Source organism: Pristiophorus japonicus, chromosome 21 (genome assembly GCF_044704955.1).
Source record: "Pristiophorus japonicus isolate sPriJap1 chromosome 21, sPriJap1.hap1, whole genome shotgun sequence".
In the NCBI taxonomy this organism is placed as follows: domain Eukaryota; kingdom Metazoa; phylum Chordata; class Chondrichthyes; family Pristiophoridae; genus Pristiophorus; species Pristiophorus japonicus.
The window spans coordinates 81,429,635-81,444,708 of NC_091997.1; the positions used below are offsets into that span (position 1 = coordinate 81,429,635).

Consider the following 15,074-nt stretch of genomic DNA (forward strand, 5'->3'; position numbering starts at 1 on the left):
TCTTTCTTAACAACTCGAAGAGCTAATTTGAGAATGATAAGAATGACCAAAACAGGGAGAGAGTGAAATGGGATTACAAAATGAATGCAGTAAATTTCGAAAAGACGAAACTGTTACAGATCACCCATTAAAAGAGATACAAATTGACGGCGCCGTAGACTTTTAACTTACATTTAACAATATTATTTATATTTAGATAGTAAATTGATTTACCTCAAATTCTCACAGTTAGTTGCCTATAATAGGAAGGAATGGAAGTGAAAGATTTGACTTTCACTGGAATCAACACGTTTCATCTGTTGGAGTTAGAGTCTGGTTGATGTGAATATTCTCTCGCTCTCTTATCTCTGGCTTGGGTTGAATGGGACACGGGTTGTCTCACAAGAGATTTCATACCGAGGGTGGAAAACAAGGCGATATATAACGGTGGGAGTAATTACCGCTGACAGACTTTAGAGGAAAGATTTCGGGGGAATTTAATGAACTAAAAACTAAAGACAAAATAGAAATTAAATACTGTGGGTCCTTTTAAAATAACACCAAGCATTTCATTCATAGGCATGAGGGATAAAGGAATAGTCGGATTTGCAGATAGGGTGAGATGAAGAGGGGTGAGAGGAAGCTCGTGTGGGACATAAACGCCAGCATGCACCAGTTGGGCCGAATGGCCTGTTTCAGTGCTGAAATTCTATGTCATTCAATCTCTAGACAGCATTTTCCGATACAATGTCACTCTATGTATAAATATTATCCTGGAAGAAAATTATCTCACGCCAAAGAAGATTATGGAATATTTCTTTGGCTGCCCCCTGGAATATGGGGAGGACCCTGGGGAGGTGGGGGGTGAGCTGCTTTGAATGGTGGGGTTGAAGATCCCGACTCTCCTGGTCTATTCCCGGCCCCTAAAACAGCAGGAAACGCACAGCCCCCCAAATGATGGGCGAATTTTGCTGAGTAAAGGTGCAAACTTGGAACTTGGAGCTAAATTTAGCCAAACGGCGAAGTTACACGGTGTGGAAGAGTCTGGGGATGGGGTTTAAAGATATGCTCTAGTCCAATGCAATATACTGCTGCTCTTATTGAGGTTCAGGACCATCCTTCTCTATCCAGAGAGAAATATGCCCCCAACCACAAATATGCCCGCAATCACCCAACTCCTTCACTCTCACTTTGCATGTTATTCTCTCTCTCTAGCACATTCACTTTCCTCCTCTCTCTCAATCTCTCTCTCCAGTGCTTTCCTACTCCGGGCTGTTCAGCCTCGGGACCACACTGTCTGATTGAATTCTCCACGTAACGTGGCTGAGCCGGGGACAGAACCAGCACCGCCCACGAGTGCCGTCAGCTGGCGGAGTATATAAAGCAACGGCGGAACGAGCGGCGAGACAGAGCTGGTGTAACAGGGGAGAGGCTTTGGCAGCGACCTCGGTCACCGACACCCAGATAGAAGATCAGAGAGAGAGAGAAAGAGACCCAGCGCAGAGCGCTCAGTATGGCAGCACATTCCGCCCACAGGGTGGGCCACCTCAGCCTCTTAGCCTACCTGGTCGTCTTTTCCTACCTGTCGGTCGCCGCCTCGGTCAGCCTGGACCTCACCGAACTGAGGAACAGAGTTTCCAAGATCAAAGTCAACCCGAGAGGCAAGCTGTGGGCAACAGGTGAGACACCAGCAACTCCAGAGTGGTCTTGTGTTCGGATCTCAGAAACCCTTCAGAGGGGAACGGTTCTGGGGTGCGAGGCTGTATCTGGGCGGGGTTGATGGTGAGGTGGTATTCAGGACTGCTTGTGTCTAGGATTGACACTCAGGCTATCAAACATTGACACCTTGTGGGGGGAAATGCATGAAATTCAAGGTTGGGATTAGCAACAATCCGTAGCTTGGGGTTTAGGATTGCCCAAACAATTTAGTAAATGTTTATTTCAATTAACATTTTGTTAAAGTTTGTTCATTTTAATTCAGCCGGTGACTCTCTTCCCACAACCAATGGGATGACTTACCTGAAATAAAAACAGAGAAATATTCAGCAGTTCAGGCAGTCTCTGTGGAGAGAGAAACAGAATGGTTTACCTTGTCCTCTCATCCCTGTCTCAGTTGTTGCACCCTCCTCTCTCTCATTTCCCCATTCCTGTTGTTGGTCCCATGGAAGTCCATCCCATGAGGGGGCTCGACAAGGTGGATGCAGAGAGAATGTTTCCACTGATAGGGGAGACTAGAAATAAAGGGCATAATCTTAGAATAAGGGGCCGCCCATTTAAAACCGAGATGAGGAGGAATTTCTTCTCTCAGGGGGTTGTAAATCTGTGGAATTCGCTGCCTCAGAGAGCTGTGGAAGCTGGGTCATTGAATAAATTTAAGACAGATATAGACAATTTCTTAACCGATAAGGGAATATGGGATTATGGGGAGCGGGTGGGGAAGTGGAGCTGAGTCCATGATCGGATCAGCCATGTTCATATTAAATGGCGGAGCAGGCTCGAGGGGCCATCTGGCCTACTCCTGCTCCTATTTCTTATGTTCTTATCTCCTGCGGCATCATTCTCTCGGTATAAGCAGACCCTGAGTGCAATGTTGCTGTTCGCTATAAGCGGATGGTCAATGGGGAAACCACCACTGTCCTGTCCTCCAAAATCTAGAGTGGGGTTTGAATGCCTAGCCCGATAAGGTACTGGTTGGCAGTTTGACAAGACGGCAAATGTGCCTTGTGTTTTATGGGAGAAGCTCGTGTCCAATTAGAAAGAAAGACTTGCATTTATATAGTGCCTCTCACAACCACCGGACGGCTCAAAGCGCTTTACCGCCAATGAAGTAGTTTTTGGAGTGCAAGGGACTGCCTATGATGATGATTTTGGAGTGTGGTCACTGTAGTAATGTGGTGTTGCACCACGATTGTCGATGTTTGTACTGTTGCTCCTAGGGCATTTCATGGGGAAGAAGAGCCTGTTTGATTATCCAGATGGGTATGATGCGACCCCGGCAAGACTTCCTCTGAACTCCCCTGAAGGTCCCAAGGATATTCAGAACCTGTTAACCCGGAAGATGCTGGAAGTTGCCCTGGCCCATGAAGCAGAGGGAAGGCGAGTGAGATACAACTCTGTCACTGAGGTAAACCAGCGAGTGCAAAGGTTTTTCAGAATGGGAGGGGGGGCTCCGGTTCAGGGAATGACGCGCCCAAGGTACATTTATTTTGCTCTTTCTGTAGCAGAGTCTTATTGACTGACCAGGTGGCCATACTCTGGTACTGGACACCACAAATATCTTCAAGGCATCCTTAGACTCTGATCCCCATCTCCACCTTGTCCACTTCAGTGACACCCAGCGACTGACCCAGCCCACCCCACCTTGACCATGAGTCTGATGTCTCCTCATCCCAGGACCCTAGGTGTAAAAGAGTTTTCAGTTCTACCTTGAGGTCTAATACACCTGCTCTCTCTGGATACATTTCATTTAAAAGGCTTAGATTCTCGATAATTCTCGTAATTGAATATGAGACACGTGAGAGCCCAGATCTTGTCTTTAAGTCACCACAAGACCAAGGCTGCAAAGATGAATTTAAGATGTTCAGTAAACTAATCGCACATAGTGTGTGGCGCTGGTCTATTTAAGATGCTTGGGACAATCGCAGAGTTTTAATAAATGCAAGGAGAAAGCACATCTTAATTGTCAACCATGATCTATTTTCAATGGGAGGGCCAGACACAGATTGGATATATTATAATTCCATTGTTCATGACAGCTACACTGTATACAAGGAGCCGCCATCACCCTTGTACTCCCGGTTAAGCAACATCATGATTTTAAACTTCTCATCCTTGTTTACAAATCCTTCCATGGCCTCACCCCTCCCTATCTCTGTAATCTCCTCCAGCCCCCCTCTCCCCCCCCCCACCCCCCGCAGACCCCCAGATATCTGCGCTCCTCTAATTCTGGCCTCTTGAACATCCCTGATTATAATTGCTGAACCATTGGTGGCCGTGCCTTCAGTTGCCTGGGCCCCAAGCTCCCTGTCTAAACCTCTCCGCCTTTCTATCTCTCTTTCTCCGCCTCTCTTTCCTCCTTTAAAATGCTCCTTAAAATCTATCTCTTTGACCAAGCTTTTGGTCATCAGCCCTAATATCTCCTTATCCGTCTCGGTGTCCAATTTTGCTTTATAACGCTCCTGTGAAGCACCTTGAAATGTTTTACCATGCTAAAGGTGCTATATAAATGCAATGGTAGTTTTTGTTGTTGACCATACTGTCCATTGTGTATAACATACACTCTGTATACACATTGTACATGAGAAGTGCAGGGAAAATTGTGCACTATATGAGACATGTTTTCCTTTATTTTCAGGGAACGGGGTTAATAATGAAGATTATTGAGAGATATGTTAAAAATACCGAGAAGTGACGAACGACGTGAACTCTTACAAAAAAATCAACATTATCAAAAGTGAGAGCGAGAGAGCCTAAAAGCGTGTCGACTGTAATTAGAATGAACGAATGGTGAATGTGGGCATTTTATTGTAACAATGGTGTATTTATGTCACCTATATTTTATGTACTGTTACTGTAGCAATTGTCTTATCGATATATTAAAGAGGGAGCAAGGACTATTCTATATTTTTCTGACTTTTTTGCATTGTTAAACCACTTTTAATGTAACTAGAAAGTTATTTCTGGCGAATAAAGAATATATTGTTTAAGCAACTAGTATTTTCCAGTTTAATCCCAGGAACATGTGCAGGGTTGGCTTTCTGTTTAACAAATGGTGTTCTCTCTTGCTATAGGTTTCCCTGGGGTTCATGATTATTATTGACTGGGGCTCAGGTCTCAGCCAATGCCACTCTCTGAATGGATGCCGGGGGTGCAGGCAAGCAGCCTATGCCCTGTGGTTTTCTGTGCTGGCTGGAGTTTCACTGAGTTGAATTATGTCCTCCCCTGCACACTGCCTCAACTTGTGGCATGTTGCCTTCCTCCAACAGCTGAGGATCCCTGTGTGGGGGAAGTAGAACCTCCTCTTTCTCTGAGGTGTATAACATTATGAGGGTCCTGGATAGAGTGGAGAGGAAGGACCTATTTCCCTTAGCAGAGGGGTCAACAACCAGGGGACATAGATTTAAAACAATTGGTAGGAGGTTCAGAGGGGAAATGTCTTCACCCAGAGGGTGGTGGGGGCTGGAACTCACTGCCTGAAAAGGTGGTAGAGGCAGAAACCCTCACTACATTTAAAAAGTAATTGGATGTGCGCTTGAAGTGCCGTAAACTTCAGGGCAACGGACCAAGAGCTGGAAAGTGGGATTAGGCTGGATAGCTCTTTGTCGGCCGGCACGGACACAATGGGGCCCAAATTGCCTCATTCCGTGCTGTAAATTTCTCTGATTCTGTAAAAGAGAAGGCTGAGGGGTAACCTGAAAGAAGTCTTTAAAATTATGAAGGGCTTTGCGAGGTTAGACATAGAGAAGATGTTTCCACTTGTGGGGTTGAGATCAAACCCTGGGGCTTATAAATATAAGATTGACACTAATAAATCGAATAAGAAATTCAGGAGAAACTTCTTCACCCAGAGAGTGGTTAGAATGTGTAAATCGAAGGCAATGCTGATTGGGGTTAGATGAAGAGGGGAGCAAGGGCTCATGTGGAACATAAACACCGGCGTGGATATATTGGGCCGAATAGCCTGTCTCTGTCATTGTAAATTTTCATGTAATTCTATGTTGCTGTTCTCTACCCCTCCACACCCTCGCACTATATTTGGCTGAGAGGGCAGCTAGCTCTACCTTTGCGAGTATTGCTCTGGAGGCCAGCACTGGATGAGGTGTGGGAATGGCTCCGGTAACTCTTATTTTCTTCACTCAGAGGGTTGTGGACTTTCGGAATTCTCTGACCCAGAGGGCTGCGATGCTCAATGGTTGATTATATTCAAGGATGAGATGTATAGAATTTTGGATTCTAAGGGAATCCAGGGATATGGGGATCGGGTGGGAAAGTGGAGTTCACATGGAAGATCAGCCATGATCTTACTGAATGACAGAGCAGGCTCGAGGGGCCGTACGGCCTACTCCTGCTCCTAATTCTTATGTAACTATCTCTTATTTGTTTATAATAAAAAGAGAAAAAGCTTGAATTCTCAACGGGTCAGTTGGCATCTGTGGCGAGAAATAGAGTTAACATTTTAGGTCAACCACCCTTCATCAGAACCTGAAAAGTTATCTCTGTTTTCCAGAATATTTCACATTCCAGCATCCGCAATATTTTTCTTTTGTCATATTTGTTTATGTTCGTTTGTAACCTCAATGGTCTCCACCTAACAGACGTTAAAACCCAGATCTGAAATTCTTGGTGCGAGAAAGTATGGATTCGGACCCACCTCCAACCTTAAGGTTCCTTTATCCCCATCCAAGGGTTTACATTGTTACTGGACAAAGGGTGATTCTTGGGCAGTTACCTGTGTGGAAGAGAGTGCGGTACATGTAGTACAGATGAACAAATCCTACAATAATATGGGTGCAATCATCGCAATGTAACTTATGCAGGTGATAAGAACATAAGAAATAGGAGCAGGAGTCAGCCATTTGGCCCCTCAAGCCTGCTCTGCCATTTAATAAGATCATGGCTGATCTGATCTTGGCCTCAACTCCACTTCCCTGCCCGCTCCCCATAATCCTTGACTCCAACTACAATCTACAATAAAAACATAGTATCGTCATGGCTCAGTGGTTCCACTCTCACCTTTGAGTCAGAAGGTCACGGGTTTAAATCCCACACCCGGACTTGATCCCCTGATGCAGGCTGATATTCCAGTGCAGTAGTGATGGAGTGCAGCACTGCCGGAGGTGCCGTCTCTCATATGGGATGTAAGCTCATGGCCTCATCTGCCACTTGAGGAGGATGGTAAAAGACCCCTTCTTCAGAGGAGAGTCGGGAGTTCTCCCCGCTCTCCTGGCCAATGGTCACTCCTCAACGAAGATCGCTAGAAACTTATTAATTGCTCGTTTATCTCATTTGCTGTTTTGTGGGACCTTGCTGTATGCAGGCTGGCTGCTGTGATTGCCTACAAAACAGCAGTGGCTGCACTTCAACAGCTGCCGTGTACTTTGGGATGTCCTGAGATTATGAAAGGCACAATATAAGGCAAGTTCTTCTTCGCACTGTCAAATGTAAAAGTAGCAGAATATATCCACCTCAGCAAAATATGTACCAATAAAATGAACACATTACAATATAAAAGAAACAGATGATCAACTAAAGGCGGACATATGGCGATAGCATACATAGCTTGGATAATATTCCTGTAATTAGCTGTCAGAATTAACCTGGCATTACTTATATCACAAATCCAATATAAGATCCTACTCCACAAAATCAATGCACCTTTCTGTCTGGTGTGGCAAGTGAGATATAGCATTTGTTCATCGATCTTCCTTCAGCTCCTGCATCATGTGGCACCTTGAGACCAATGGAAAAGCAGCGGCGGTATGACAAGGATATACAGGTAAAGAAAGTCACTACAAATGCAAATAATTGCTCAGTAAATTTCAGGGAGTCATTCAATCCCAGAGTGTGAGCTGCAGCTTTGAGGTTCATGATGTCGTTGGTTGGATTACTGATTGTAAATCAGACATATATATCTATTATCATCTAGGTGCATTTGCTTGTTAATTTACACTGGTATTGATCCTATTGAAACGATCTACAGATTTTTAAAACTTTTGTCTCAATTAGAAAAACTTGGATTTATATATCGCCTTTCACGACCACTGGTAGTCTCAAACCAATGCAGCACTTTTGAAGTGTAGTCACTGTTGTAATGTGAGAAACTCAGCAGCCAATTTGCGCACAGCAAGCTCCCACAAACAGCAATGTGATAATGACAAGAGAATCTGTTTTTGTTATGTTGATTGAGGGATAAATATTGGCCAGGACACCAGCGATAACTCCCCTGCTCTTCTTACCAATAGTGCCATGGGATCTTTTACATCCAATTTAGAGAGCAGACGGGGCCTCGGTGTAATGTCTCATCTGAAAGACGGCACCTCCAACAGCGCAGCACTCCCTCAGCACTGCACTGGGAGTGTCAGCCTAGATTTTTGTGCTCAATTCCCTGGAGTGGAACTTGAACCCACAACCTTCTGACTCAGAGGTGAGAGTGCTACCCACTGAGCCACAGCTACGGTGTTAGTCTGAAAATATAATTTATGTTACAAAACTTCTGTGGAGTAGAATCTTTTTGTTCCTTAACATTTATATTTTCCGTTAATATTTCTGAAGAAGACTGCCCAAACCTCATTTCACTTAGGACTCTTACAGCTGTATATCCCTTTCATCATAGGCAGTCCCTCGAAATTGAGGAAGACTTGCTTCCACTCTAAAAGTGAGTTCTCAGGTGACTGTGCAGTCCAATACGGGAATTACAGTCTCTGTCGCAGGTGGGACAGAGAGCAGTTGAAGGAAAGGGTGGGTGGGACTAGTTTGCCGCACACTCCTTCCGCTGTCTGCGCTTGGTGTGCTCAGCGTTCTCCCGGATGCTCGTCCTCCACTTAGGGCGGTCTTTGGCCAGGGACTCCCAGGTGCTGCTGGAGATGTTGCACTTTATCAAGGAGGCTTTGAGGGTGTCCTTGAAGAGTTTCCTCTGTCCACCTGGGGCTCGCTTGCTGTGTAGGAGCTCTGAGTAGAGCACTTGCTTCGGGAGTCTCGTGTCGGGCATGCGGACGATGTGGCCTGCCCAACGGAGCTGGTCGAATGTGGTCAGTGCTTCGATGCTGGGGATGTTGGCCTGAGCGAGAACACTGATATTGGTGCGTCTATCCTCCCAGTGGATTTGCAGGATCTTGTGGAGGCAGCATTGGTGGAACTTCTCCAGTGTTTTGAGGTGTCTGCTGTATATAGTCCACGTCTCTGTGTCATATAGGAGGGCGGGTATCACTACTGCCCTGTAGACCATAAGCTTGGTGCCAGATTTGAGGTCCTGGTCTTCAAACACTCTTTAACCTGGGCTTGTAACCCGGGTGTGTAAAAGGTACTTTAGCCATAGCTCTGTGGGTAACACTCTTGTTTCTACGTCAGAATGTTGTGAGTTCAAGTTTCCACTCCAGGGACTTGAGAACAAAAATCTTAGCTGACACCTAGCGACACTCAGTGCTGGAGTGCAGCACTGTCAGAGATGCCGTCTTTTGGATGAAACATTAAACCGTGGTCCCAAAAGATTCCATGGCACTATTTCAAAGAAGTGTAGGGGTGTTCAACCTGCTGCCTTGGCCAGTATCACTACCAACATCACTGAAACAGATTATCTGGTCGTTATCACAATGCTTTTTGTGGGAGCTTGCTGTGTACAAATTGGCTGCTACGATTCCTCCATTCCGAGAATGATTACACTTCAAAAGTATTTAATTGGCTGTGAAGCATATTGGGATGTCCTGAGGCCTTAGAGGTGCTATATAAATGCAAGTTCTTTTTTTTTTCCATAGGTAATTAATCGATAATTGGTCCAGCAAATGAGAGCAATACATGAAAGGAGGTTGGTTCATTGGGCATTATACATTGCTGCCTGTATCCTAACTCCCACCAAGTCCCGTTCACCCATCACCCCTGTGCTCGCTGACCTACATTAACTCCCAGTCCGGCAACGTCTCAATTAGAAAGTTCTCATCCTTCATTTCAAATCTCTCCATGACATCGCCCCTCCCTATCTCTGTAACCTCCTTCAGCCCACAACCCCCAGAGATCTCTGTGCTCATCCAATCCTCTTGCACATCCCCAATTTCCATCGCTCTTATCATTGGCAACCGTGCCTTCAGCTGCCTAGGCCCTAAACTCTGGAATTCCCTTTGTACACATCTCCTCCTCTGTATCTCTCTTTCCTCCTTCAAGACGCTCCTTAAAATCTACCTCTTTGACCAAGTTTTTGGTCACTTGATGTAATATATCCTTATAGGGCTTGGTTTCAAATTTTGTTTGATAATCACTCCTGTGAAGCACCTTGGGATATTTTACTATATTAAAGGCCTTCACCCTATAGTTGTTGTTGGTTAGGGAGTCTTGTGTGGCCATGTGGATGATGTGGCCCGGCCAACGAAGCTGGTCGAGTGTGGTCGGTGCTTCGATGCTGGGGATGTTGGCCTGATCGAGAACACTGACATTGGTGCGTCTACCCTCCCAGGGGATTTGCAGGATCTTGCGGAGACATCGTTGGTGATGTTATTCCAGCGATTTAAGGTGTCTACTGTATATGATCCACATCTCTGAGCCATACAGGAGGGCGGGACCTAGGAGTCCCAAGCCAAAGACCACCCTAAGTGGAGGAAATGCATCTGGGAGGGCATTGAGCACCTCGAGTCTCATCCCCGAGAGCATGCAGAAACCAAGTGCAGGCAGTGGAAGGAGCGTGCAGCAAACCAGTCCCACCCACCCTTTTATTCATCCACTGTCTGTCCCACCTGTGACAAAGACTGTAATTCCCGTATTGGACTATTCAGTCCCCTGAGAACTCAATTTTAAAGTGGCAGCAAGTCTTCCTCAATTTCGAGGGACTGCCTATGATGACGATGATGTGTTGTAATGCAGCACACTTTTACACCTCTCAAAAATAATGAATTACTTTGGAATGTAATCATTGTCATTATTTAGGAAAACAAAGCAGTTGTTTTGCACACAAGACCCAGCATACGATCATCATCATAGGCAGTCCCTCGGAATCGAGGAAGCCTTGCTTCCACTCTTAAAATGAGTTCTTAGGTGGCTGAACAGTCCAATATGGGAACCACAGTCTCTGTCGCAGGTGGGACAGATAGTCCCAGCAAGACCCTGTGTATCAGCTGTGAGATGAATGATCAGTTCATCTATTTTTTTAAATGCCATTGGTTTGAGGGAACAAAAGTTGGAATCTCCCTGCTCTTTGAATACTACCACAGCATCGCCAACATCCACCTGAACAAGCCAAAACAGTTCAGCACCTTATACAACGCATATTGTCTCCAAACTTGCACAGTCAACTACATGATATGCACAAATGTCAAGCCCGTGTGGTGGCTGGTGTGCAACGGCCACCACACGTTAAAAGAATCATAGAAACATAGAAACATAGAAAATAGATGCAGGAGTAGGCCATTCGGCCCTTCGAGCCTGCACCGCCATTCAATAAGATCATGGCTGATCATTCACCTCAGTACCCCTTTCCTGCTTTCTCTCCTAACCCCTTGATCCCTTTAGCCGTAAGGGCCACATCTAACTCCCTCTTGAATATATCCAACAAACTGACATCAACAACTCTCTGCGGTAGCGAATTCCACAGGTTAACAACTCTCTGAGTGAAGAAGTTTCTCCTCATCTCGTCTTCGTTCTAAATGGCTTACCCCTTATCCTTAGACTGTGTCCCCTGGTTCTGGACTTGCCCAACATCGTATCTAACCTGTCCAGTCTTGTCAGAATTTTATATGCTTCTATGAGATCCCCTCTCATCCTTCTAAACTCCAGTGAATAAAGGCCCAGCCGATCCAGTCTCTCCTCATATGTCAGTCCAGTCTGGTGAACCTTCATTGCACTCCCTCAATAGCAAGAATGTCCTTCCTCAAATTAGGAGACCAAAACTGAACAATACTCCAGGTGAGGCCTCAGCAGGCCCTGTACAACTACAGTATGACCTCCCTCTGCTCCTATACTCAGAATTAGGATTTTTCATTTTCAGGTACTGTAACAAATGCGCCTGCGATTGGGTTCATAGGTTGATGGAGCTGTTGAGTTGGGAGCAGCTTAGCCAGTCACGTGATCGTCACAAGACTCAATAAAACCCCAGCCAGTTGGGTTCGGGGGATCCACGATGAGGCAGGTGGTTGTGAGCCTGGTGGATGAACTGGTAATGTGTAGTGTGATTGTTAAACCTTTTGCAAATAAACCAACTAGTTCTTGATAGCAATGTGTTGCTGTGAATTCTTAAGCAAAGAACCCATGAAGCAAATACATTACAGGGACAATCATCAGTCTGGGCCGAGTTACCAACTCTTAGCTGGGATGCTGCAACTGGCCTCAGCAGTTATGAGCAAGGGGATCGGGGAAGGGAGGAAATCAGTTCGTGACCTTCCTGATGACCCCTGCTGGGAAATGTCTGGTGAGAGCAGGATGGAGTTCAGCTGCAATACACACGATGGTCAGAAAGCCTGCTGACTTGAGGAGCAAGAGAGCTGCAATCAATTGTCAAAAGTAAAAATTAGTAAAAAAAAACCACTCGGCACTAACTTTAGAATTCCGGCAATTGTTCCAGTGAAGCATTAGAAACCAAAGACAAAGAACTTTGCTCCCGAGAAGCGTAGTCAGAGCCAAGCTGCACGGCTGTCCTCCTAGCTAGCACCAAGCATGTGACAGAGGATGGGAAGAAAGCTGTGATTTTTGGTTAAGGTCAGAGAATATAATGTTTAAAAAAAGATTAAGAGAAATGTAATGCCAATCGCTACAATCAAAATCTGGAATAGTTCCAAACAGCAATGCAATATTTCAGCTTGTGTTGCTGTCAATTGATCAGTTCAAGTGTTTAACTGCTACCTAAGAGAATGCAGATCTCAAAACAGGAGACTGAATCACCCACTACAGCATTACTGCTTCAACGCTGCCTTGCGCCAATCCTTTCCTTGCCCATCTCCATTGGTGCCTTGTGTTAACCTCATAGATTTTGCAATTTTATAATCTAATCTAAATGGCAGCACTAAAAGATGCAGTGGGACTGCTCCCCAAATGAGAGTGTTTTCCAGAGGTGAGGGGTGAATCTATTTCACACCTAAGCAAACCATTAACTAAAGCAGATTAGGCTGCTGTTGCGTGCTACACAAGTCAAAGTTGAGGGCAACAGAGATGAGCCCAGTTAGTGCTAAGGCTGGCCAAGCATATCCTTCAAATGGGAAAATGTAATGGGATGGGATGTCTTGTGCTTGTGATGGGTTTCTTTTCATCCAATTCAAATGCAATTTCACAGGTCATGTTTAAATCCAAGTCTGGCTCTCAGAAGGTGCTGGATGATGAGGTCGTCAGTCTTTTTCCAATGTAGATCCCCAGGCCAACAGCCAAAATATGGGATAGAAGCAGGGAGGGAAAGAAGATCTTCAGAAATTCAGCAGAAAATACGTCACCTTTCTTCATTGCTCCAGTTTTTCTCATATTGAGAGTGACTGAACGCTTAGGATGTTTGAAGTGAAACTCCTTTGGAGGAATCCACGCACAGGCATCTTCCATCCTTCAATGTGTAGTTCAGGACCTAGAATGTCAGGTCCCTCATTGAAACACCTGTGAACTCATCCCTCTTTGGTGTGGAAGCAAGTCATGCTCAATAAGAGGGACCGCCTAATACTAATACTATGCATGAGTGGGACTTGAACCTACATCCTTGTGATTCAGAGGAAACACTAAGCCAGGCTGCCTGTCACCTACATCTGTTCAGCAGTTCCATATTTTATGTATTTAGTCATGGTTTAAATCATTAAATCAGTTTAATAGTAGTCGTTTCCCATTTTTTATACTGCAGGAATCTATTAATCATGCATATAGGCATATGAATTCTTTACCAACTTAAATAGACTCAATAATAGTCTCCGTCAGTCACTGCAGCCCAATGTCACAAAGTTCTTCCCCACACTAACACAACATCAGCTCTCCTTGTGCATAGAGCAGTATTTAGAAAATCTGTGTCAACGCCACACAGTTTCTTCCTCCCATTGCTGTACACTCATAAGAACATAAGCAATTTGAGCAGGAGTCGGCCATTTGGCCCCTCGAGCCTGCTTCACCATTCAATAAGATCATGGCTGATCTGATGTTGGCCTCAACTCCACTTCCCCGCCAGCTCCCTTATCATTCAAAAATCTGTCTATTTCCACCTTAAATATATGCAAATACCCAGCCTCCACGGCTCCCTGGGGTAGAGATTTCCAAAGATTCACGTCCCTCTGAGAGAAGAAATTTCTCCTCATCTCCGTTTTAAATGGACGACCCCTTCATGTCAACCGTAGCCCAGAGACAGACCGGTTTAAAGTCACCAACAATATTCTGTGTCATTGCAACTATGGTATGCCATCACTCCTGGACCTGTCTGCAACCTGCCCTGACATTAACCATTACGTTCTCCTCCACTACCTCTCCTTTGTGCTAACACCAGCTCCGTGGTATCATGTCCTCCGGGTTCCATTCTTACCAGTCTGAGTGAACCCAGTACTCAAATATGCATCTCCAGTATGCCCACAGCTCCATCCTTGGGCCACTCCTATTCCTAATCCCCTGGAGACACGATCCACAAACATGAGGTCAGTGTCTGCATATATACCAATATAATGAGCTACGTCCAGGACACCCTCGAAACCTCCTTGAAAAAAATGTAACATCCCCACCGACTCTTGAGAATCCCCGGCCCAAGACATCCCTGGCTCAAAGTGGAGGAGGAGCATCCGTGAAGGCGGCGAACACTTTGAGTCTCTCTGCCAGGAGCACGCGGAAGCCAAGTACGAACAGTGGAAGGAGCGCACGACAACCCAAACACCCCACCCACCCGTCCCTCCAACCACCGTCTGTCCCACCTGTGACAGAGACTGTAGATCCCGCATTGGTCTCATCAGTCACCTTAGAACTCATTTTAGTGTGTGGAGGCAAGTCATCCTTGACTCCGGGGGACAGAAGAAGAAGAAGGAGGAGGAGGAGGGGAGGAACATGAGTCGGAAGAGGAGGAGGAACAGGAGGAGAGGGAGGAGAAGAAAAAGATGATATGCCAATGATAATCATCTCAACTTCCATCCTTGATTCCATGTTGCTGTGCTGTCCAAATTCCTGTCTGCCATCAAATAGGGCTTTCTCCAACTCAACACCAGCAAGACCAAAGCTATCCTGTTTGCCTCCCACCAGAAATTTCCCACCTCAGGCACTGGTCCCATCTCCCTCCCCAGCTACTTCCTTAGATAAGCTACAGGCGGGTCACCTCTGTGCTATGTTGCACCCTGAGCGAAGTTTCAGACCTCATAGTGAGTACACTGGCAGGGTTACTTCTATTTTCAGAACAATCCTACCTACTCTCCTGCTCACCTCCATTTTCACTCATCCACAGCTTTGTCACTTTGAGGCCG

At 45.6% G+C, this 15,074-nt stretch overlaps 1 protein-coding gene across 1 annotated transcript; it reads left to right on the forward strand.

Annotated features, from left to right (window-relative positions):
• Positions 1-1,376: 1,376 nt before the first annotated feature.
• Positions 1,377-4,570, forward strand: nmba (neuromedin Ba). The gene is made up of 3 exons (XM_070864195.1): positions 1,377-1,658; positions 2,916-3,103; positions 4,334-4,570. Exons 1-3 carry the CDS (start codon positions 1,493-1,495, stop codon positions 4,388-4,390), a joined length of 411 nt encoding a protein of 136 aa, XP_070720296.1. The 5' UTR covers positions 1,377-1,492; the 3' UTR covers positions 4,391-4,570.
• The last annotated feature ends 10,504 nt before the right edge of the window (positions 4,571-15,074 follow it).